Raw genomic sequence first — 24,372 nt, forward strand, 5'->3', positions numbered from 1 at the left:
TGACCTTCCTCGTAGGGTTGAGGTGGGGATTAAAGGAATTAGTGGAAATAAACCAGTGTGAGTGACAGGAAGTCAACGATGGTGACGATTACTAAGCCTGGTCTGATGCCTCGACAGGACCTATCAATTCCGCCTCTAGAGTTGCTCTTGATTCTGTCTACATGTGTCCGTCCGCTGCCATGGCCTCGCCCCAGGCCTCCAACATTTCCTGCTCCAGGCTTCATCTGTCTCCCAACCAGCCTTCCTGCTTCTCTTCCTGATTACATCTGAGCCAGACACACCACAGCAGCCAGTGTGATCTTTAAAACCTAGGCTGGGCACGGTGGCTCATGCCTGTCATTGCAGCACTTTGGGAAGCAGAGATAGGAGGATTGCTTGAGGCCAGAAGTTCAAGACCAGCCTGGGCAACAAAGTGAGACCCTGTCTCTACAAAAAAATAAAAAAAATTAGCCAGGGGAGCAGAGCAGAGCCTGTAGTCCCAGCTACTCATGAGGGTGAGGGAGGAGGACTGCTTGAGCCTGGGAGGTAGAGGGTACAGTGAGCTATGATTGCACCATGGCACTCTAGCCTGGAAGACAGAGCCAGACCCTGTCTCTAAAAAGAATAAAAATAAGAATAAAATTTTAAAAAACCCCACGTAAGTTGTATCCTATTACCCACTGCTTATAAACCCTCTAGTGGCTTCCAGTCTCACTTGGAACAGAACCCCAAATCTTTCCTGGGCCTCGGAGGCCCCGCCCACCTCACTCACCTCATCTCCCATCGTGCTCTAGCCATTGGTCTTCTCAGAATTGCCAAGTTCCTCCCCATTCCCAGGGGCTGCCCCTCTGCTTGGATGCTCTCCTGTCTATGCCTGCACATGGCCCTCTCTCAGTTCTCAGCCGAATTCGTTCCTTATTTAAAGGCCTTTCCCGGCCCTAGAACGTAAAACAAGTCTTTGCTTCCTTTATGCCATGCATCATAATTTGAAATTACACATACAGATTTAAAAATCTGGGGTCAGGTACAGTGTTGTTTCTTCCTGCCTCCTTTTCCTTTGTGAACCACCCCTTCCTCACCTTCAGATCAGTTGTTTTGGGTGAGGCTGACCTGATCCCTGGTTCTGTGGGTGGACATGTGGCCAAATATGGCCACCCACAGCACCTATCTTCTTGGATGGATATGGGAGTCCAGTAGAGAAATTCCTGGGACTCTGCAGGAAGTCCTAGACAGTGGGGGCTCTCTTTTTGCGGGGGCAGTGCAGCCTGAAACTGCCGGGGCTGTCTTTGCCACCACAGTGGGAGAGACTGCCTGAGCCTGAGGTCCGCAGATAGGGAAGCAGAGGCTGAGTCCTGATATCATTCCTTGAGGACCTGGACCCAGGCCTGCCTGAAGCCAGTGCCCTAGGTTTTTCCAGCTACATAGGCAATAAACTCCTGTTTCCTCCAGCTGATTAGCTTGGGTTTTTGTCACTTGCTACTAAAAGGGCTTTGGTTAAGATATCAGCTAGGAGGGGAGGGAACAGCTTGACTCAAGGTCAGAGGCAAGGGCAGGTGGGCATGGACGGTGAGCCAGTTCGCAAGTCTTCAGTTCTTAGCTGTAAGATGTGAATAGTCAAGGGTGGGAGGTCTGTTGTTTCTGCCCTGTCCCCCACCACATCCATTTCTTCTTTTTCCAATACTACCACTCTGTTTTCCTTTAAGAAAACCACCCCTCCTGCATAGATAATCCACAGGCTTCAGCTTCCTTATCTCCATCACCCTGTTCTCCTTGCCTTGCTATAAGCATCGTCACATGGCCCAATTTGGGCCAATGAGGGCTAATATGGGATTCTGTTGGAACTCCTGGGAAAGATGAGCTCTCCTTCCACTAGGCATGTGGAGCTAAAAGGATGCAAACCTTGAGTGGACAGGCACCATCTCTGCTGTCATGCAGGGAGAACTTGCTGGGAGCATCTGAAGATGGAAAGAGACTTACTCCTCGTGATGACACTTTAGCACCTAGATCAAGCCATACCTGATGAGGATTGTATCCACAGAGCTCTCAGTATGCAAATCATTCAGTTCCAATTTTCCCTAAACCAGCTTGGGTTCAATTTCCAATTCTTGCCATCAAAAAGGGTCTTGATATTATAGTCTATAGAATTTGAACCATATTTAAAGTGTTACTCTTTTCCCTTTATCTCTAATCCAGAATCAGGTTGGTTGTGTTTATCAATCCACATTTAGCTGAGACAATAGTGCAGAACAAAGACCATGATTTGGGGACCGGAAGAGGAGAGTAAGGACTTGTTTGCTACTCACTGTAGGAAGGGATTCCATAGGCTTGTGCTGGAGGTGGGTAAGCTGTATAGGGGGTAGCCTGCTGGATCCCCGCACTGTACTGCGTCTGGCCGTAGGCTGCCATGGCTGTGGAAGGCTGGCTGGGGAGGACACGTGGGCAAGATCTGTGTGGAAAGAGAGAAGATTAAATCTCCAAGCCCAGTCTGGCACCCCTTCTCCCTTATCTTGATATCAACACCCCCATTTTTCTTTGGGGTTCTACTCTTTCCAGAGCAGAGACAACGTACATGTTCACCAAATTCCATTTCATTTTCCTCTTCCAGGGAAGCAGGAAGATTACATTTTCTGTCTCCTGTACAGTCAGATTCAGCTGTGTGACTGGGTTCAGCCCCATAGAATGTAAATAGATAAGCCACTCGCAGGCCTGGCCAATGAACACATCCCCTGCAACCCTCCTGTCCTTTCTTCTCTTTTGACAGCAACTGTGGAGGGCACAGGTTAAGATGGCAGAGCCATAATATGGAAACACCCTGGATCCCTGAGTCAGCTTGTGGAGGAGAGAGAGCTGCCCTGGAGGGTTTCACCTCATCCACATTGGACTTCATGTGAGTAAGAAACAAACCTTTGTTGTGTGAAGCCACTGAGATGTCAAGGTTTACTGATTACTGTAGCATAGCCTATCCTACCCCGATTGTCCTAATTTAGATACCTTCTCAATTGACTGCAGCTTTAACAGGGCTGTCAATCAAGATGTCTTGCTCTTAGCTAACGGGTGGGGACATAATGCAAGATCCTCCAATGACTCTGTCTTGGGAATTTAAATCCTCCATATTGCTTGAATGCTGAATCTGTCCTATTCTTAATCTCTCTCAAGGCCTGATTATTTCATTTATGTTGTGAGCTACTCCAGATATTCCCCCAAAAGTTCTTTTAGACTTATATCAGCCAGAGTTGATTTCTGTTGCTTGCAACCAAAGACCACAAATGGGTTCTCTACTCCATGGAGAACAACAGGTTCTATAATGGGCTAGGATGTACAGGGTTCCCTACTTAAGATATTTGTACTGTGGGTGCTGCCAAGCACTGTGTTTTTTACTAAGGGTTGGGAATTATGTCACATGCAACTGGTATGTACATTATATCTCACGGATGCTCTTATAAAATTCCTGGGGTGGAGGCTCTTATCTCTCCTGGTTTAGAGATGAGGAAACCAAAGCTCAGAGAGCTGAAAACACAGCTACAAAGTGGTAAATACAGAGTTTAAACGAAGGAGTCTGACTGCAGAGCCCATGCTTGGAACCATGAATCTGCTATTTCTCACAGGACTGGGATTCATCCAGCCCTGCAGATAGTAATAAAGTCAGTCAAGGTGAGTTGTTCAGACACATAAGGGAGCAAAATGGTGGCCTAGGGGCCACATCCAGTCCACAGATCCATGGATATAATTTCTTTGGCCACTGAAGTTATTTTTTTTTTTCCTAATTTGAAATTGTTGCTAATATTTGAAAACCAGGTTACATGCACACATACACACACACACACACACGCAGGCATGCACACACACACACTCGCTTTGTCTCCCTTCTCTTGAAAACCAGGTGCTTCAGCATACCTGGGTCTGCACTCCTGTGTGGTGCTATCAATAAGCTGAATTTGAGCAGCAGCCACTTCCTGAGACTGAATCACACCCTGTCTGCAACAATCCCTACAAGGGCCACTTCCCTTAGCGGTAAAGGTAGTTAATTCTCATGCCTATGTGCCAGGCACTGTCCTAGTTACTTCATGTGAATTGGCTAATTTAAACTCCACCACAACTGTGACAAGTCTTGGAGGTGATTTCTGTTTCTATCCCCATTTTACAGGTAAGAAGACAGAGGCAGAAAGGTGAATAACAAGTCACAAGCACACGGCTGATACAGAATTTGAACCCTGGCTCCAGAGGCCACACCCTTAACCCCTCTGCTCTGCCACCCTCCCTCAGACACCACAACTATGATGCGTCTAACTATCATAACCGGGTTAAGCGTACAGGTAAATGTTGATGAGATTCCTCAATCTGTGTCTGATTCAATTTTGGTTACATGACGTCACTTTTGTTAAAGCCTGTTTGCTTCCAGAGTTCCTCCTCCACCTGAGGCCTCATAGCAGGTGAATGCAAAAGTTTATGGAATTATAAACAGATGTCCCTATCCCCGTCTTTCTTTTTGACTACTGCCACGATAAAGGGTTATTTGGGGGAACCTGTTGCAAAATGCATAAGAAACTCATTTGAGCTGGAGATGTCAGTCCCAGTCCTGGAAGGCGTCTCATTCGTCAATATTTCGGCTCTCTGGGGCACTGAGAAGCATGCAACCTGCAGAGCAGACAGCCTTATTTGAAAATGTTCCCAATTCACACCCTTCCTTAGAAGAGAAATAGAAGCTGGAGACCCAAGCCGATCAACTCCTGCTTGCCATCAAAACCCATTCAAGTGGCTCAGATTAAACAGGGGCTAAAGTTAAAACCCAGAGGAAGGATGGTGGAGCTTTCTAACTCTGAGGCCTTAAAAAAGTTAGGTAGATTTAACAGTCCTTGGTTGCTACTAATACTCCCCAAAACATCTTCTGGAGGGAAAGGAAGGCAAAGAAAATGCCTTCCTTATCAACAGCTGCTCCAATGTTGGAGAAGAAGGATGATTTCCAGATGCTGAGGAGCTCACCACCTAGCCTGAGGGGCACCCAGGGCATGGTATGCAGCAGCAGGATCAGGATGTCTGCTCCCAAGGGCAGCACCCAGAGGGCTCTGTGCAAGGCCATCCCAGCACTGAGCTCCCACTGCCCCAGCATGTGCCTGTGGTGGAGCATTTATGGCACCAGGTTGAGATCTCTGATTTCCTGGTTTAGCTTCCCCACTAGACTAGCTCTCCAGGGGCAGAGACTGCATCTCATCCATCTCCGAGTTTCCAGGGCTCAGTGTGGGGTTAGGTACCGAGGAATGATGTGTGAGTGGTAGAGGAGGAAGAAAGCATGCATGCACACGTATGTTCATTGCAGCACTATTTACAACAGCTAAGACATGGAATCATCCCAAATGCCCATCAATGATAGACTGGATAAAAAAAATGTGGTACATGTACACCATATGCAGCCATTTAAAAGGACATATGCAGCCATTTAAGAGGAACAAGATCATGTCCTTCGCAGGGATATAGATGAAGCTGGAAACCCTTATCCTCAGCAAACTAACATAGGAACAGAAAACCAAACACTGCATGTTCTCACTTATAAGTGAGGGCTGAACAATGAAAACACATGGACATAAGGAGGGGTACAACACACACTGTGGCCCATTGGGGGAGGGCAGGGGACAGGGAGAGCATCAGGAAGAATAGCTAATGCATGCGAGTTTAATACCTAGGTGATAGGTTCACAGGTGCAGCAAATCACCATGTTACATGTTGACCTATGTAACAAACCTGCATGTTCTGCATGTGTATACTGGAACTTAAAATAAAATAAAGAAATGATGAAAGCAGGAAGGGGAAAAAGGAGAGAGAGGTGGAGAGAAAAGGATGAGGGACAAAAGGGGAAGGAAGAGAGGAAGGGAAAGGGAAAAAGGGAGAGAGAAATAAGGATAGAAAGAAGGGAGCCTGTAATCCCAGCTACTTGGGAGGCTGAGGCAGAATTGCTTGAACCTGGTAGGCAGAGGTTGCAGTGAGCCGAGATTGCGCCACTGCACTCCAGCCTGGGTGGCAGAGCAAGACTCTGTTTTGGGGTTGGGGGGAGGGAAAGAAGGGAGGTTGAAAAGAAGGGAAAGGAAAGGAATGAGGAAAGGAGAGAAAAAGATGGCGGGGGGGTAGGGAAGGGAGGAAGAAATTGAGAAATTTCCTATGCATGGGAAAGGAGAGGAAGGAGAGAAAGAAAAGAATTTTTAAAAAAGAATGAAGAGAAGAAAGAAGAAAATAATAGCTAAGACTCTGAGGACACTCTGCTCCAGGCCCCATTCTAAGTGTGTTTTACCTGCTTTTGCTGTTTCATGGGGTCAGGCAGGATGACTATCCCCCTCTCCCAGATGGGAAGGCTCAGGCCCAGGGAGGTGGAGTGACTTGCTCAAGCTCACTCAGCTAGGAAGTGCTGAGGCTGGGATTCCTATTCAGGGAATCTGGCTCCAGGGCCCTTTCTCCTAACCTCTACCTTCCAAGAGAGAAGAAAAGGAGGGTGTGTGAGCAAGAGACAGGTGAATGGCACTCACCTGGAGAAGAGCTGGGACACTCTCAGGGGGGCTGATCTGGTGATGCCTGGAGGAGAAAAAGAAAAATTGGAAGGGTTTTAGTGATTAGGGTGATGTTCTGCAGAGGTGGTGAGTTCAGACACCACTTAAGCAGGAGCAGACTTGGAGGGGTGCTGCCCGCGGCTTTCTCCACCACAGATGCTTATCTGAGGTGCCACATCTCAGCACTTTTCTTCTTGAGGAGTTCAGAACCCTTTCTAGGTGCGCTTTGGCTCTGGGCAGTTAAGGAAAAATGACACATAAATAATCCATAGCATCTTGAAACGTCAGAATAGAGTCCATTTCTCCATCTATGTACAGATGGAGAAACTGAGACAGAAGGAACGTGCTTGAGCCAGGTCACATGATTAGGCAGCAGCACAGCTGGGAAGTGGAACAAGCCGGTGCCATTTCCACTCATGGATGGAAAACCGCTCCCTTCCCTCCTCAAAAGCAATCCCCAAGAACCCCAGCATGGCCGACATCGGCTGGCTTTGCTCATCCTACATCCATTTCCCTTCTTCTAATGACATCGCTTTGATGTTCCTCCCCTGCCTCCTCACTTCCAGTCCATGCGGTGCAGGTGCAGCTGACCCCAACACTTTAGGGGAAGGAACCTCTTGGATCATCTCTTGAGCTCCACCTAGGGTGGTGGAACAGAGAGATGGATGAGACCTGGGCTCCTGATGCAGGTACCTTACACCCAATCCCTCGGCATGCAATGTTCAATCATCGATGGGAGGCAATATGCAGGCGGTGATGAAAAGGTGACAGAGTTAAGCTGGGAGAGACATTTGCCAGAGGATAATTTCATATAGGGACAGTGCACTGGGAAGTACTTTTGTGCTCCATCATCTTGAACAATGCAACTCAATGTCCTCACTGCAGAGTCCTGGACAAATTCTAGATAATGTGTGTACTGATGGCAACAGCATCAACCTGCCAATGCCCACTCCCCGTTCTGTAGGGCAGCGGCCGTGTCATCATCGCACCCTCAGGCTGTGGAGCTCCGAGCCCGTCTCAGCCTCTGTGCTGGAGGCTGAGGAGACCAACGTGCACTTCCAACTCTGCCACTTCCTAGTTATGAGACTTCAGGCAGGTTGCCTCGATCTCTGGGCCTCAGAGCTCCCCCCTCTACAATGGGGATGAAAATACTTATCTTGCAAGGACAGGAGAGGATGAAATGAGATGGTGCCGACAGCCATCATTTACCCAGTGCTTTTCATGTGCCAAGCTCTCTTCTAAATTCTTTACCTGGATTAATTATTTTAATCCTCATAACCACCCTATGAGAAAGGTTCTATTCTCATCCTCAGACGAACAGCTGTAGGCACAGAGATCTTAAGTAACTCACCCAAGGCCACACAGGAAGTATAGTGTGGATCTGTGACCTGAACCCAGGTGGTCTGGCTCTAGAGTCTGTCTTCTCAACCATGACACTACGGCTGACAATGACAGTCATTGTCATAAGAGGAACTGGCATTCACTTAGAGGTTGACTATGTGCCAGGCCCTTGTTACCTGCGTCTAGACAGACTCTCACTGAGTCTTCACAACAATGCTCTGAGCATGCAACGCTATTAACCCCGTTGTACAGATGAAGAAACCGGGGCTCCGAAGGTCAAGTGCCTTGTTCAAGTCACACAGCCATGGCCAAGGGAACTGGGACTTGAACCCAAAAGCTGTGTGAGTCCAAGGTCAACATTCTTAATTCCCTCCCTTTGGCTGAGTGAAATTCTGTTCAAGCCCCAAACCACTGGGGTTGGGGCGGGGGTGGTGGTCTTGAAGTTCATTTAGAGAGTCATAACTGGACTTAAGGAAAGGAGAATTGCCTATTTTATGATATACGACGGCAACATGTATCGCCCATAGTAAGAAGGAATTGTGTAACACTTTTGTTGCAGGTACAGGTGTGAGAATGTGTTATGTGTGCATGTGTGTGAGTTCAACAATGCAGAAATATATTTCGCATTATGTATCACATTCCAAGAAAAGGTTAGAACAGCAGCAGCTGAATGTCAAGGAAAGCCCCTGGCACACAGTAGGCGCTCACTCAATGCTGATTTCCCTACCCTGGGTTTGCTCCTAGGTGGGGTGTCCTGTACCCCATCACCCCTTCTTCCTCCTCCCGCAGGGTTTGAGAATGAACTGTCTCATTCTGAAGCAGCCACAGTCTCATTCCTGGTAAAAGCCCATGACTTGAGTGCATTTAGTACTGCATAAGTTACTGAATTAAACATTTTGAATGTTTTCTTTCATAAATATGTAAATATTCATAAAAATCTAAATCTATGGGAACAACATTCCTATGGGCTCGAATTAACTCGGCATTCCATAAATTGGAGGCAAGCGTCTTTTCTGCCAATCTCCATGGCATGATTTGCATGTTTGCCTCACCCAGCTCCTTTTCAAGCTTCCACCCAGTTCCGCTGAATTGTTGAGCAACCTGCCTTCCCCAGGCAGACAGGTTCCCCTCCCCCACTACGCAGACCTGTAATACTCTCCCTTTCCCACCCCAGTAACCTCAGGAAGACTGTGCAAGCGAGAAACAGGCATCTGTAAGTGCAAAGAGATTTTCCTCTGGCAATTGTGTGATTTTTGAAAAACACAGGCTTTTTTTCCTGTTGTCTGCTGGTATCAATCACATTTAACCTTTTCATCCCAGGACACCCGGGGGAATTGAGAAACTGGAGAGTGAGTGTATTAAACTATGTGGAATGATCTTCTTCCTCCCTTTCTGCTTCCTTTCTCCATGGTTAGGGTGGTGTGGACTTCATTGATCATCTTTATCATTAATACACATGATAAGGCAGGGCTCTCTAAGCTCCTTTCCTCCTTTGGGAGCCTTGGATGGGACAGTGTCAAGGGTAGAGATTCTTTTCTTTGGCACAGAGGTGGGCAGGGACTGCCCAGGAGCAGAGAACGCCTTTCTTCTTCTTGCGCACTTGCTGGTGGTCCAGAGCATTTAGTCCTCAGAGGTAACGTGGACCAGGAAGTCCACCCTGCAGGTGTTGTAGCCAAATGTCATCACAGTATCAGGAAGTAGGCTTGACCAACTGGTGGTTGTGGGCAACGCCAGCCCCGGTGCAACAGGTGGAGAAGTGGGCATCACTGTCACAATTGCAAGCAACAACGTGGTCTTCAGTGTAGCCCAGAATTTCTTTCAATGACCCCAGGAGCCTGCAGCACCATTTTCTTGATGTCCCTGTGCTCAATAGCTTTTTCTAGATGGCAGGTCAGATCCTGGACAGACACACTGAGGGTGGGGATATAGGAGGCTGTATCAGCAAGCTTCCCACTCAGCTCATGAATGACCTTGCCACAGTCTTGGCAGTGCCACTGAATACACTCTGAACAGTCTCATGGCCATCGCACCACAGCTTGCCAGAGGGGCAGAGAGGTCACAGGCAGTGGTCATGAGTACCTTTATGATGCCATGGTTGTCATAGATCCTTTTGTGGGGACAAGCAGATGGCTTGCTGGAAATCTAGAGGGAGTAGGTCACCCCCATCTCGAACACAGGCCATCAGCACAAGGGACAGAGATGATGCCCCTTTGATGCCACTCTTCAGGTGAGCCCCAAGCATCTCTAGGGTGATGAAGGCACCTTCTTCAGTGGCAGCAATGCTGGCAGCAGTGGCCCCCTTTGGAATCTGGTGCCTGGCAGATGGAGATGGACTTCCCACTGATCATTGCTTTCTGTTCTCAACCTTGTTGGTGCCATTGAACTTGCCATGATGGATTCATATTGAACCACGTAGGCTATGAGGTCAAGGTCAACGGAGGAGTCATTGATGGCAACTTAGATCCACTTTGCTGGTAGTGAAAGCAGCTCTGATGACCTGGCGCCCAACAGAACCAAATCTGTTTACTCTGAGCTTTGCCCCTTCTTCATCCTCCCCCAGGGCTTGAGAATGGACCCACAGGATAAAGGGGCTGCAGCTAATGCATAATGGGCCAGCTGGCTGCCAAGTAGGGAGGACAGAGTGCCTCCTCTATTTCCTTCTGAATTTTAAACTCTAAGCCTCCTCTTCTTCCCAAGCTTCCTAGGGGTGAGGAGAGAGGGATCAGCTGAGCAGATGGCCACAGCCTCTGGGCTGAGCTCATTCATTCATTCATTCAGTGCCAGGCATGAGTTCAGAACTGGGTTACAACAGCGTGTAATCCCCAGTGTTGGAGGAGGGGCCTGGTGGGAGGGGACTGAATCATAGGGATGGATTTTCCCGTAGCTTCATGTTCTCACGATAGTGAGTGAGTTCTATCATGTTCTCATGATAGTGAATTCTCACAAAATCTGGTTCTGGTTGTTTAAAGTGTGTGGCACCTGCCACCCCCTCTCTTCCTCCTGCTCCAGCCATGGAGGATATGCCTGCTTCCCCTTCGCCTTCCACCATGATTGTAAGTTTCCTGAGGCCTCCCGAGCCATGCTTCCTGTACAGCCTGCGGAACTGTAAGCCAGTTAAAAGTCTTTTCTTTATAAATTACCCAGTTTCAGTTATTTCTTTATGGCAGTGCAAGAATGGACTAATACAGTGAGCCAAGGCAGTCAGGGTCCCTGTCTTTATGGAGCTGAGGCCTCCTGTCTAGTGAGTGAGATGGATGACAAACAAATAATCACACAAATGAGTAATTAACTGCAATTACAACAAGGTGCGAAGGAAGCGATGGACATTTGAGACCAGCGCACCTGGAACCAGGATTCACCTGGGGATCTTATTAAAACACAGGCTCTGATTGTTGGTCAAGGAAGCCTCCAGGTGATGCTGATGCTGCAGGTTCACAGACCACACTTTGAGGGGTGAGAGTTTAGACCACTGGCAAATACAAAATTACACATCACTAAGCATTATCACAATTTGGGGTTCATAAAAAGAAATCTCCATTTCAGAAGACACAAACTCAAGTGCGTATTGGGGCCATGAAGACAATATAAATGTGCAAAGCAAAAGATCCAGTTTCAAGAGAGGAAATTAAAGCTTCAGTCTGTGTGTACTGAGTGCCCACTATGTGCAATTGTGTATGTGAGTGACTGTGTGAAGCAACTTACCCGAGGACACACATTCATTCTTGCAGTCAACAAACGTTTCATTCATTCATGCAGTCAACAAATGTTTATCATGCATCTACTATGGGCCAAATCTACAACCCATTCTCATAATTTGTTGATGTTCTTTCCAAAGAAAACACATAGGCTTAAGGGGTCAGATCCAAATTTAAATCCTGGCTGTGCTGCAATACAGCCATGAGACCTTGTGCCCTTCACCTCTTCCCTCTGAGTCTCAGTTTTCTCATCTGCAAATTGGGGCAATATCTTGCAAATATGCAGATGGGACAGGTACCTGGCAAATGGTTAAGTGCTCAGCACAGAGGAGCTATTATTAGCTTCAGCTCTCCTGGGGGCCCTTGGTTAAGCCACTTAAATCCATGAGCCCAATTTGAATGTTCACACTTTTTTCACCTCTCACTGGGAGGATTAAGAAGCTAATGATTCTGAAAGCAGCAACCGCTGTTATGTTGCCTAATTGGACCCCAGGGGCCGGCTTCTAAGGGATCCCCCAGTGAGATGAGACAATTTGTAGTGCCAACGAGACGTCTTGAGGCGGGTCTCTGCTATAAAGGTATACGTCTGTAAACTGTATCAGTTCATCTTCCTCATGTGGGTGGTTTAAATCACTCCCATACTAGGGACAGGGACAGCTGGAAAGACACCACGCTAGGCGTCCAGAAGTGTGTGCCCCAATTCTGACTCTCACTGAGAGGCTCTGTGACCATGGGCAAGCCCTTTGTCTCTTGTGGGAGGTGCCACTGAGGACAGAAAGGAACGAGGCGGCAAGTCCTAGAGTGCGATGGTTTTTGGGAGTCCATAAATACTCCCTCTTTGACTGAAAACATGGCAAATTAATTTTATGCACATTAGAATCACAACAAGACCATCAAAGTCATAACTTTTCATTTCTGGAACTGGTTTAAGTCATCCTTTTAAAATGAATTTATTTCAAAGGAGTTGTTCTAAAGAAACAACAGGCCGGGCACTGTGGCTTACGCCTGTAATCCCAGCACTTTGGGAGGCCGAGGTGGGTGGATCACCTGAGGTCAGGAGACCAGCCTGGTCAACATGGTGAAACCCCGCCTCTACTAAAAATACAAAAATTAGCAGGGCATGGTGGTGGGCACTTGTAATCCCAGCTACTCAGGAGGCTGAGGCAGGAGAATTACTTGAACCTGGGAGGCAGAGGTTGCAGTGAGCCGAGATTGCACCACTGCACTCAAGCCTGGGTGGCAAGAGTAAAACTCAGTCTCAAAAAAAAAAAAAAACAAATTAGTACCAAGTGGCCATAGAGGTGGTCAGAATACATGACAGAAAGTGGCTCGAGACTGTGACATTTGTGAGCTACTGCCATCAATGGAAGTTCTTTACCTGTGGAGGCTATGACGGGATTAATAGCACCCTTTGCCCCCACAAAACGGGATTTCTGTTCCACACAGGTAGAGGTTGTTCTGGGTGTGAACAACTACAAAAGCCTTAAAGGTGAGAAGGATGAAGCTGACATGTGGTTCCCCAGGCCAGTACCTGGGCGAAGCTCTGGGCAGCTCAGCCTGGCTTGGATGAAATGAATCAAAACCCATCAGCTCCAGGTTGGAACCGGTGAGACTGAAACTGAAAATGAGGTCTTGTCATGCCCAGGGCAGAGGAGGTGCAGGAAGTGAGAGCAGTTCCTTGGAAACACTTAATGAGATTAGAGCATCAGTTTCTGAAAAATGCATTTGCATTTTAAAAGAAAAATTTTCCTCTATTCAGGGTAACTCCCCACCACCCCTTCCCTGAGACAGGATACAATTCAAATCCATTTTTCCAGTGAATCGTAAAGAATAACAGGTAATATTTCTCAAGTGGTTCCTACAAACAAACCAGGGTTACTGTGCCAAGGACTGCATGAGCATGATCTCTTTATTCTCCACAACAACCCAGTAAGGAAATTATTATCAGTACGATGCAAATGTAGAAAATGAGGCAGGGGGAAGTGAAGGAAACTTTACTAAGGATTCAGAGCCAATATGCCTCTAAAGTTATCTGGGCTTCCTCAGCACCACTCTGTCTTCATCCACCTACCCTGTCTTCATCCACCCACCCCTTCACTCACCCAGAAATAATTTTTAAGGATCTACCATGAGCCAGGCACTAAGCTGCATGATAAACAGGAATAGAAATTTAAATATGTATATGTATATATGTTTATATCAATATATGTAAAGTTTTTGGAGCACACTGCTGCCTCAGGGCCTTTGCACTTGCTGTCTTCTCTGTGCATAAGGCTCTTGTTCTGTGTAGCCATGTGGCACCCTCCCTTACCTCCTACAGGTCTTAACTCAAGTGTTATCTTCTCAGGGACCTCTTTTCTAGCCACCCTAACAAAAACTGCAACCCTCTACCCTGGCATTCCTCATCCTCCTCCCCTGCTTTTTTCCTTCACAGCACGCATCACCACGCAATGTGCTGTATACTTCTTTATCGTCATTGCTAGCTTTTTGCTTTGTCAGCACCCTAGTGTGGGCTCCATGAGGATAGGGTTTTCCATGCTGTCTCCCTAGTACTTAAAACCATGCCAGGCACATGGCTGATTAAACATTTGTTCAATAAATGAATGAACAAATGAAGGAAGGAAGGGGCAGTTCCTTTCATTAGGAAAGACCTCTCTGATGAGAACTGAGGGAGGGCTGGTCCTGCAGAGCCTGCGTGAAGACTGGTCCGGACAGAGGAAAGAGCAGGTGCAAAGGCCCAGGGCACAGAATCATGCTTCTCAGTTAAAGCAAAGGAAAAGGGGCCAGCAGCTGGGCCCAAGGAGCAAAGGCGATAGGGAGGGAGATGAGTTTGGGAGGCTTCCAGGGATAGATAAGTAGGGCCTGGTGGCCAAGGATAAGGAATTCAGATCTTATTCTATACTTTTTAAGCACACTTAGTGTATAGAATAAGTTTTAACTTAATATAAACCACCCCCTGTTTTAAATTATTTCATCCTCACATTGAGTCTGTGAGGTCGGTGGAAAAATTACTCTCATTAAACAGATGGGGCAAATGGGTCTCAAGGAGGTTAGGCCACTAGCCAGGGTCCCACAGCCAGTAAGAAGCAGAAGTGAGAATGCAATGGAGCTTCTTGGCTCCATGCTCCCTCCAGAATCCCCCTGAGTGCAGGTCCTGTGACTCACGACTCTCTGGGGTCCTCCTTTGAGTAGGATCTTTGAAGCCACCTAGTAAAGACTCTGTCATAGAAGGAATGGCCCAGGAGGAGGGAGAACAGGAGGCCAGGCAGGGGGAGAGGCATAATCCGGCACTTGGGGGTCGCGCTCCAGGGTGGAATGTCCCCTGCAGAGTCTCTGGAGCTCACCACCTGCCCCATGAGAAAGAAAGTGTGTGTGTGTAACCTGACCTCACTGGTGCTACCTGTTCTGAATTTGGGAGCAACCTCTCTCTGCCCCATCGCTTCCACCCTCAAAGCCTTCACCATGGCAGCCAGCTTGTTCCAGAGCAGTAGAAAGGGCACTGACAGCTCCAAGTCACAAAAAGGAGTGTGTCTGTCGATTTCACCACTGTGCAAGAATTGAAGAGCTAGGGTCTGGAGACTCTCACGGCTTGGCAGAAAGTGAGTTAGAAATGGTTTACAAGGGGGAACTCTGGAATCAGAGTGCCTGGGTTTGATTCTGGTATGACTTTAACCTGGTTACATAACTCCTCCATGCCCCAACTTCCATGTCTGTAAAATGGGCTCATAGCCTAGTCATTGTATAATAATTAAATGAGAGACAGTACAGAGTACTGATCAGGAGAATAAACTCTGAAGTCAGACTATGTAGGTTCAAATCTGGGCTATCTGTGCCATCTCAATCAAGCTGCTTGACCTCTCTGCATTTTGGTTTCCTCATCTGTAAAATGGGGATAATAACAGGACCCACTTTTTAGAGTTGTGAAGATTAAATGAGTTAATAGAGTAATGCCGGGCACATGACAAGTGCCGAGTGTTTGCTCTGACGGTGATAGAGAGGGAGGAGGAGAATGAATCTAGACTTATGTTGCTTTGAACAGTGCCTGGCAGAAAGTAGGTGCTCATAAAAATGAAGGACAAAAGGGAGAGACAGGGATTCACCTACAGGACAGCTGCCTCTCAGCTCCTACCAGTGGCAGCCAGCAGGGAATGTGGAGGCCCAGAGTTGCTAAAGCCTTCAGCCTTATTTTTTTTTTTTTTCTTTTTTTTGGAGACGGAGTCTTACTCTGTTGCCCAGGCTGGAGTGCAATGGTGCAATCTTGGCTCACTGCAACCTCTGCCTCTCAGGTTCAAGCAATTCTCCTGCCTCAGCTTCCCAAGTAGCTAGAATTACAGGCACGTGCCACCATGCCCGGCTACTTTTTGTATTTTTAGTAGAGACAAGGTTTCACCATGTTGGTCAGGCTGGTGTCAAACTCCTGACCTCGTGATCTGCCTGCCTCAGCCTCCCAAAGTGCTGGGATTACAGGTGTGAGCCACTGCTCCTAGCCAGCCTTCAGCCTTTTAAGAGAAACTAGAACTCCAGATTTGTATGTGAGTGCTCCCAATTTTTACAAATTCACTTTTACTTAAAACATAGTGCAAACCAAACAAAGACAAACTCCAGGGCCAGATGTGTACGGGCTGCCCTGTGCGCAGCCATCGTTTTGAATTTACCATGGTTATTTGGTTCAGAGGAGAACGACGATGGAATGGTGCATTTAACCATGCACCATGCCCCCAAGGTGTGCCAGACACTTTACATCCCATCACCTCACTTCCTCCTTGTAATCGGCACCCTATGAAGTATGCCATTATGCCCCCATTTGACAGGTGAGAAAACTGAGGCTCAGAAAAGTTAAACGGTTTGCCTGAGATCATTTGGCTGAGAAGCAGTGGGGCTGGGATTCCCCGCTCAGCAGCCTATGCCCTTTCCTGTTACTACCGGCTCTCAAATGAAGACAGTTGACTTGTGTCTCTACTTAAGTGGACTTGTGTCTCTATTTGGAAAGAAAATGATGAATGTCTTTGAACAGGGCTCAGTACATTTTCTTAAACTCTCAAAGGCCCCTGGGCGGTTTACAAGAATGGTCCAAAGTGCCAGGAAGAATGAGGGTGTGCTCTTCACCATCCAGTTTTGGCATGAGAGCCCAAGCCACTTGGTGGTACTTTCATCAGCGCAGTTCCAGCTCTGTAACCAGCACGTAAGGAGAAATGTCATTGTCTTGCTGACAGCAATAATTACTCATGGGAGCCTGGGTTGGCTTCAAAGCCAATTCCTTGTGATGTTATATTCCACTAGACGCAAGTCACTTTGGTTTTCTAAGACAGTTACACAGCATTTGTGCCCCGTGAGTTGGCGTCAAACAGATAGTGAAGGAAAAACAACGAGGGGGTCTCAGGACACCAGCAGCAAATCCCAAAGCCAGCCAAAGAAAGGGTTAAGCCCAATGGTTAAACATAATAGCTTAATGCCTTTTGCTAACTCCAAGCTCTACCAGGAAGGCTGACAGATCCCAAACAGAACAAACAATAGCTGGAATTGTTCTAGTGAAAACTAGTTCGACTGCATCATTTGCCAATACTTTTTTAAACAACTTTGATTCTTCTCTGCTTCCTTGACTCCAACCCGACCTGAAAGCAAGAGGCAGATGAGTTCTTGTCCTAATGTCAAACCCCTGTAAGCAAGATGCTTGCTTGGACAAGGGGATGGCAGAACAGAGTAGAGGACAGAGCTCAAAGCCGGAAGCAGACACTGCAAATCACATCCAAGGGCTGGGCCTGGGACTCACCCCAAAGTGACTATCATCTGTGGTGGTGTCAGCATTTCTTGGAATCGGAGACCAAGAAAGGAAGTTCAAGATACGAATGAGCATATTTTTATCTTTAACAATGAGACAGAATTGTCAGAGATGTATGCCAAAGTTTCGGTTCAGAGGCAAGCATTTAAATGGCAGGGGGAGAAACTGTCCTAAGGACAGTACTTTGGAAAGGATGCGTGTCTGTCGCTTATGATATTCTCCGGGTGACCAAGGACCACCACACCTGTTGACCCAAACTCACAGCAGGAAGCCTACCTTCTCTGTCACTCAGAGTCCACACAGTGGCGTCAGCACGGTGAAACTTCAGTGTCTCCAGACAAGTGCTGTTTACAGTGAGGCTGGCTGAGATCACTAGTTCTAGCATTTCCTTGTACCTGAAAGAAAACAAAGGGAAATATAATTTATTCATTAATTATGCATGCTTGCTAATGATTCCTATTTCTTTCCCTAAGAGTATAAATATTAAAGCTGATTACCTAAACCCAGCCTTCTTATAAATTCCACATGATAAAAATTCACTGAAGTTTTCATCAAAGGGAAATGAGAAATTAAAATGAAGTTCTTGCTCCCCGCTGGAGAATACACCCAGTTGATTAAAACATTCCCCTCCTTCTTGCTGTATTTTGCCATTAGAAAAATTATATTTTGGTCTCTTTTCAATGTCATATAAATGAGCCAGAGCAAACTAGGGCAACTTCCCAGCTGAGGAAGAGAGAGATAGGCAGAGAGGGAGCATTTAGATTTAGATTTCCAAAAGCCAGAGGCTTAGGGAGAAAGTGGAGTTGACTATGGTTAAGAGAGTGGGCGGGGTGGCCCACGCCTGTAATCCCAGCACTTTGGGAGGCCGAAGCGGGTGGATCACAAGGTCAAGAGATTGAGGCCATCCTGGCCAACATGGTGAAACGCCGTCTCTACTAAAAAAAAATAGAAAAATTAGCCGGGCATGGTGGCGTATGCCTGTAGTCCCAGCTACTTGGGAGGCTGAGGCAGGAGAATCGCTCGAACCCAGGAGGCGGAGGTTGCAGTGAGTCAAGATCGCGCCACTGCACTCCAGCCTGGCGACAGAATGAGACTCCATCTCAAAACAAACAAACATAGTACTACTTGCATGGATGGAGAAAAGCTCAAAAGGCATCAGCATCATTAACAGCTCTTTAGGTGGCAATACTCCACAGTTCATCACTGTGGTCCTGACCAAGAGAGAACATACTGGCTCCTGAATTACCCATGATTTTTATAATATGCTATGGGGGATGGGCAGGGGAGAGCAGGGATGAAGTCTCCTTTGGTCTTTCTCATTTTTTAATTGAAAACATTTCCCATTCTTGCACCACGTTGGTAGTCACTCCTTCTAAATTCTGGCTGGGCGCAGTGGCTCATGCCTTCAATTCCAACACTTTGGGAGGCCGAGGTGGCAGATCACTTGAGCCCAGGAGTTCGAGACCAACCTAGGCAACATGGCGAAACCCCATCTCTATGAAAAATACAAAAAAGTTAACTGGGCATGGTGGCACATGCCTGTGGTCCCAGCTACTCAAGAGGCTGAGGTAGGAGGATCACCTGAGCCAGGGGAGATGGAGGGTGCAGTGAGCTGTAATCGTGCCACTGCATTCCAGCCTCGGAGACAGAGTGAGACCCTGTCTCAAAATAAATATTAATAAATAAATTCCCACCCACTGGGTTTAGAAAATGAGGTTTCTGGTTAATGCACACACTACTATACATGGTGTAGCAATTTTCCAAGGTCTAAACTACAACCAGTAACATTTAACCCACAGTTGTCTTCAGAGAAAGGCTAAATTTATTGTGAGCACATCGTTATCACAAGGTCATCCTTGGCAAGATCAGTTATTATTCGGTTAATGAAACACAACATAGCGATCGGTGGTGTGGTGCTTATAAACTCAGATCCCGTTGTAAAAAGGTTGCAAATTCAAATCCCAGTGGGCTACCCACTACTTTGAGCAAGGTACCAAACTAAAAGTTTTCTCATCTGGAAAACGGTCATGGTGAAGATTAAAAAAGGTGATTCATGGGAAAAAAAAAAAAAAAAAAGCACTATTTTAATAGCAACTTAAATGCTTATTCAAAATAAAGTTCAAAAATACAGCCACCCCTCAGTGTCCCAGGAGGGCTGTTTCCAGGATCCATTCCCGCCCCCTGCCATGGACACCAAAATTGGCAGGTGCTCAAGTCCCTTATAGAAAATGGTAGAGTATTTGCACATAACACACATACATCCTCCCATATACTTTAAATAATCTCTAGATTACTTATAATGTCCAATGCAATGTAAACACTATGTAAACAGTTGTTATATGCACTGTTTTAAAATATATATTATTTTTATTCTTGTATTTTTTTTGCCCCGAATATATATATTTTATATATATATATATAAAATCTTGTTCTATCTTCCAGGCTGGAGTACAGTGGTACAATCTGGGCTCACTGCAACCTCTGTCTCCCAGGTTCAAGTGATTCTCCTACTTCAGCCTCCCGAGTAGCTGGGATTACAGGTACACACTACCACACCCAGCTAATTTTTGTATTTTTAGCAGAGATGGGGTTTTGCCATGTTGGCCAAACTGGTCTTGAACTCCTGGCCTCAGGTGATCTGCTTGCCTCGGCCTCCCAAACTGCTGGAATTAGGGGCATGAGCCACCGTGCTCACCCCACCCCCTGAATATTCTTGATTTGTAGTTAACCGAGTCCTTGGATTGGAACCAACTGTACTGTTAATGGACACAGATGCATTCCACAAAAAGAAAACTACACTCAGGAATGATCAACACTGTTTTCAAGAGAATGGCTAACTCCGGGGGTAGGAGTGGGGCTTTGACTGTGCAGTGTTTTAATTCAGGGGCTGACACTACCTATGGCCCGTAAGCCAAATCCAGCCCACAACTGTTTTTGTGTGACCCGTGAGTCAGGAATGGCTTTCACATTTTTAAACAGTTGCAAAATAATCAAAAGAAGGCTATTATTTCATAATATGTGAAAATGATGCGAAATTCACATTTCAGTGTCCATAGGTAAAGTTTTATTGGAACACTGCCCTGTTCACTGGTTTACTATCCTGTCTGTGGTTACTTTCACGCCACAGTGTTAAGTGGAGTAGTTTCAACAGAGACCATGTGTGGCCTGCAGAGCCGAAGGTATTTAGTATCTGGCAGCAAAACTTTGCCAATCCCTTTATCAGTTAAGCAGGATGCTGGGTACCCCATTTTTGTATGTTTTATCCATCTTTGTATGCCTGAAACACTTAATTTTTAAATAAGAAAGCCCTTATCTCAGGGCTTGCACATAGGACATTCTTTCCATATATGGATGTTTTGATCTGATGAGAGAATCCCACCCTGATACGGTTTGGGCTTTGTCCCCTTCAACTCTCATGTTAAAATGTGATGTGATCCCTAGTGTTGTGGGAGGAATTTGGGTCACAGGGGTGGATCCCTCATGAATGGCTTGGTGCCCTCTCCATGGTATGAGTGAGCTCTTGTTCTATTAGTTCACAGAACTAGTTGTTTAAAAGAGCCGGGCATCTCTCTTGCTCCTTCTGTCACTGTGCGATGTGCCTGCTGGCCCTCCACCGTCCACTGTGAGTAACAGCTTCCCAAGGCCTCACCAGAAGCTGAGCAGATGCTGATGCCATGCTAGTACCACCTGCAGAACCGTGAGCCAAATAAACTGCTTTTTTAAAAATAAATTACTCAGTATCAGGTATTCCTTTATAGCAATGCAAAACGGGCTAACACACACAAGAATCAGCTCTAGTGTTTACATGTTTATATTCTATCTCTCTCTGTCTATATATATATATACACACACACATACACACACACAATGTTTATATCAACGTTGAGTCCTAAAATGTCCCCACACATATACATACATCCTGGTACCTGTTTTTTTGTTTCTCAAATGCCACAGGCACTCCAGGATAGAGGCCTAGGTGTCTTGCTCCCTCTGATACATCAAAGTGTACTGTATGGTGCTTAGCAAATGGTAGACATTGTAGCTGTTATCTGGCTACAGGTGCCAGAAATTTGCATCTTATCTAAACTAATTCCCTTCATTCTTTTGGGTGTGTGCAAATAATTAAAGGTTAAGAAAATAAACAATGAGGTTAAAAAATCTCACTAGTCTCCAGATATCCAGATGCTATGAGAGTATTAGAAGTAGCAAACTGTTAGCCAACTGACCAAATCTGGTTAAAAACAAAATGAATTGTTTCCCCCACTCCCTGGGGTTTAAAAATATTTGAGGTAGTTGCCAATATTTAAAAATGAGACAATTTCACATACAAATCTGGATTTTCAGCTTTTGTTGAAACTACAAGAGTATTGCCTTATTCTTGCGTGGCAGCAACCAACTGGCACTGAACAGTGGCTGCCCAATTAAGTCAAGGTATATGGACTCCATTTTGTCACAGTCCCCACCACTCCCTACTTTCTTACATTTGACCCTCTTTTTCCATTTGTATTTCCTCCTGGTCCCTACAGGCATTTGCATTTGAGAGCTATGTCATATGTATTATCAGAAAAGCCTGCTAAGGAAAGAGACAGCAGTGTGACACTTCTGGCCTCAGTCACGTAGCTTATTTACTTTACTTGAGTGTTGCTGTCATCCTTAAGAGCTCTTACACATCCAAAAGAGCATTTGTTGATTTTAAGCAGAGCAGGAATGTGTTTGTGAGTCTGAACTCTGGGACAGAGTATTGTTACTAAGGCTTCTGGTGTATTCACCTTAGGTCCTTGCCTAAGGTTCTTGAAGGCCAAACCAATGGGGAAATCATCTTTATTTCCTCCACAGCACTTGACACAGAATCTTGTTCATTCCATCATCCAATTACCAACTGTTGGAGGAAGGGAGAAAAGAGCGGGCAGAGGGAAAGAGGGACAGGGAGGGAGGAAATCTTATTTGAGCCGTCACCTTCTTCCAACAAGATTTTGAAAAGTGATTCTTATTTTTCACCACACCTTAGACAATGACTCTGACATATTAAATATGTAAATGTTTCCTTATAAATGATGTCATGTTGTTTTATGTGTGGTATGTGTTTTAATTTAATGAATAATGTGCACAATATCTCATTCTGTTTAGAAGGCTCTTTTTTTCAGTCTGCACTGATTTAAAAATGTGCATATTACTGGATGCCTATCTAGCTTGTAGTTATAATTCTATATTGTACACCCACCCTATAGAATTTATGCAATGCCCTGGTGGTGAACAGCTAGGTAGCCTTTATCTCTCAGCCACCTTATAAACAATGCTGCAATGAACATCTCCATTCATCTTCATTTTTTAAAATGCAGTATCTCTCCCTACATAACACTATATACACACACATTCCTAAAATGTATTTATATCCAAGGGGGAGGATTTCTGTGTTATGGAGCATACGTGAACTGAACTTGAACAAGTACTAGCAGACTGTTCTTCATAATTCCTGTGCCATTCTCGATTCCACCAGAAGTACATAAGCGTTCCAGTTTCACAAATTCCAGCTAACGCTTGGCACTGCCCCACTTTCTACTTTTTGCCAAACTGATGCGTGGAAAGTAATATCTAATAGTTGTTTTGATTTTCACTTCTAGGATTACTAGTGAGTTTGAGCATATATTCACATAATTGTAGGCCATATGAACGTTTGGAAATTGCCTGTTCAGATCTTTTATGCTTGCCCATTTTTCTACTGGGTTATCTATTTTTTTTTCTTATTGATTTGCTGGAGTACATTACAGAGTCTAGGTATTCATTGTGTTCTTCGAATGCTGTAAATTTCTTCTCTTAGTCTTTCATTTGTCTGTTTTCTTTATTTCTATTGTCTTTTGTAGAACAAAAAATCCTTACATATTTACCAGATAATTTCTTTTTGTAGGTATAAAAATGCTTTTTCTATTCTTGGGATTTAAAAATTTGTCTACATGTTAAACTATTCACTTAGAATTTTACCTTTCATATTTAAGTCTTTAAGTCATTTACAGTCTGCCTTTTCATGTGGTTTAAAGTTTAATTTTTCTCCATATTGAAGAAAACAAAAATAAGCCATTTTTCCTAATATGTATTAAACTGTCCAGCTGAGTGCACCTCCCAGCTATGATGGGATAGCTTGTATTTTTAGCCAATCTCACTATCATGATCAAAAATAAAAGCTATAAAATATTGTCTTAAGGGATTGGAAGTCAACCAAGGCAGGTCCTGAGGGACCAAGATCCCAGAGAGATGAAAAACAGACTAAGTTTGACCTCTATCAAGTTTCCCCTCAAGACATTTGCCAACTTATAATCAAAGAATTAAAAAGCAACAGCTTAGAGTTTTTCAGTCTTATGGAGCTGGGGAGACAAAAACTGGAGTTCAGGATGACTAAAGTAGTTAGGACACAGGAGCAAAGATTGTAGAAATATGAGAACCACAGAGGTATGAGTCTGATATTGTTGACAGTTATTAGCCTCGAGGCATTTGCTGATACCCAGGCTGGGGGTGGTGAGAGGTAGAGAAACCAAGCAAAAAGGGGTAGCTATGAAGGCAAGAAATTAAGCAGAGCTTTTTTGCAGTTGCCTAATTACAGGAAGGCAAAAAATGGAATTCACCCTCAATAAGGATGAGGAGCCTTGAGAAACACTCAAGGCTTTTAACTGGGACCCTGAAGGGTCACTTCCTTGGAGTTAGGGCAAACAAAATAGATCCAATCTTGAGTCATCTCAATCCCATATTGGACAAACGTGGTTTGCCTCTACTATCAATAGCCAGAGGAAAGACGTTTCTTTTGGGGGAGATGTCAACTTCCAGAGTCTCCACAATGTTTTATACACAATAGAAAAATTACCAAGAGACAAAACTAAATGATCAAAAACCAAGACAAAAACAAAAACAAAAACAAAAACCTCACATGAGATTTGGCTATTGAAGTTGTCAAACATGGAGTCCCTAGCAACTGTGATAATATAATAAAAAAACTGATTTAAGATGAGAATGCTGCTAAAAACAACCAGGCTCTTTAAAAATGGAAATTACTGGT

At 45.4% G+C, this 24,372-nt stretch overlaps 1 protein-coding gene across 1 annotated transcript in view; it reads right to left on the bottom strand.

Annotated features, from left to right (window-relative positions):
- EYA2 (EYA transcriptional coactivator and phosphatase 2) overlaps positions 1 to 24,372 on the bottom strand; it is a 216,009-nt gene that overhangs the window by 188,270 nt on the left and 3,367 nt on the right. Inside the window, exons 2-4 of the mRNA XM_011928851.1 lie at positions 17,604 to 17,722; positions 6,492 to 6,537; positions 2,283 to 2,425 (exon numbers count right to left, since the gene is read on the bottom strand). Coding sequence (XP_011784241.1) covers positions 2,283 to 2,425; positions 6,492 to 6,537; positions 17,604 to 17,712 — 298 coding nt within the window. The 5' untranslated portion in view covers positions 17,713 to 17,722. The remainder of the gene's footprint in view (positions 1 to 2,282; positions 2,426 to 6,491; positions 6,538 to 17,603; positions 17,723 to 24,372) is intronic.

Source organism: Colobus angolensis, unplaced genomic scaffold, assembly GCF_000951035.1.
Source record: "Colobus angolensis palliatus isolate OR3802 unplaced genomic scaffold, Cang.pa_1.0 Scaffold8, whole genome shotgun sequence".
Taxonomy (NCBI): domain Eukaryota; kingdom Metazoa; phylum Chordata; class Mammalia; order Primates; family Cercopithecidae; genus Colobus; species Colobus angolensis.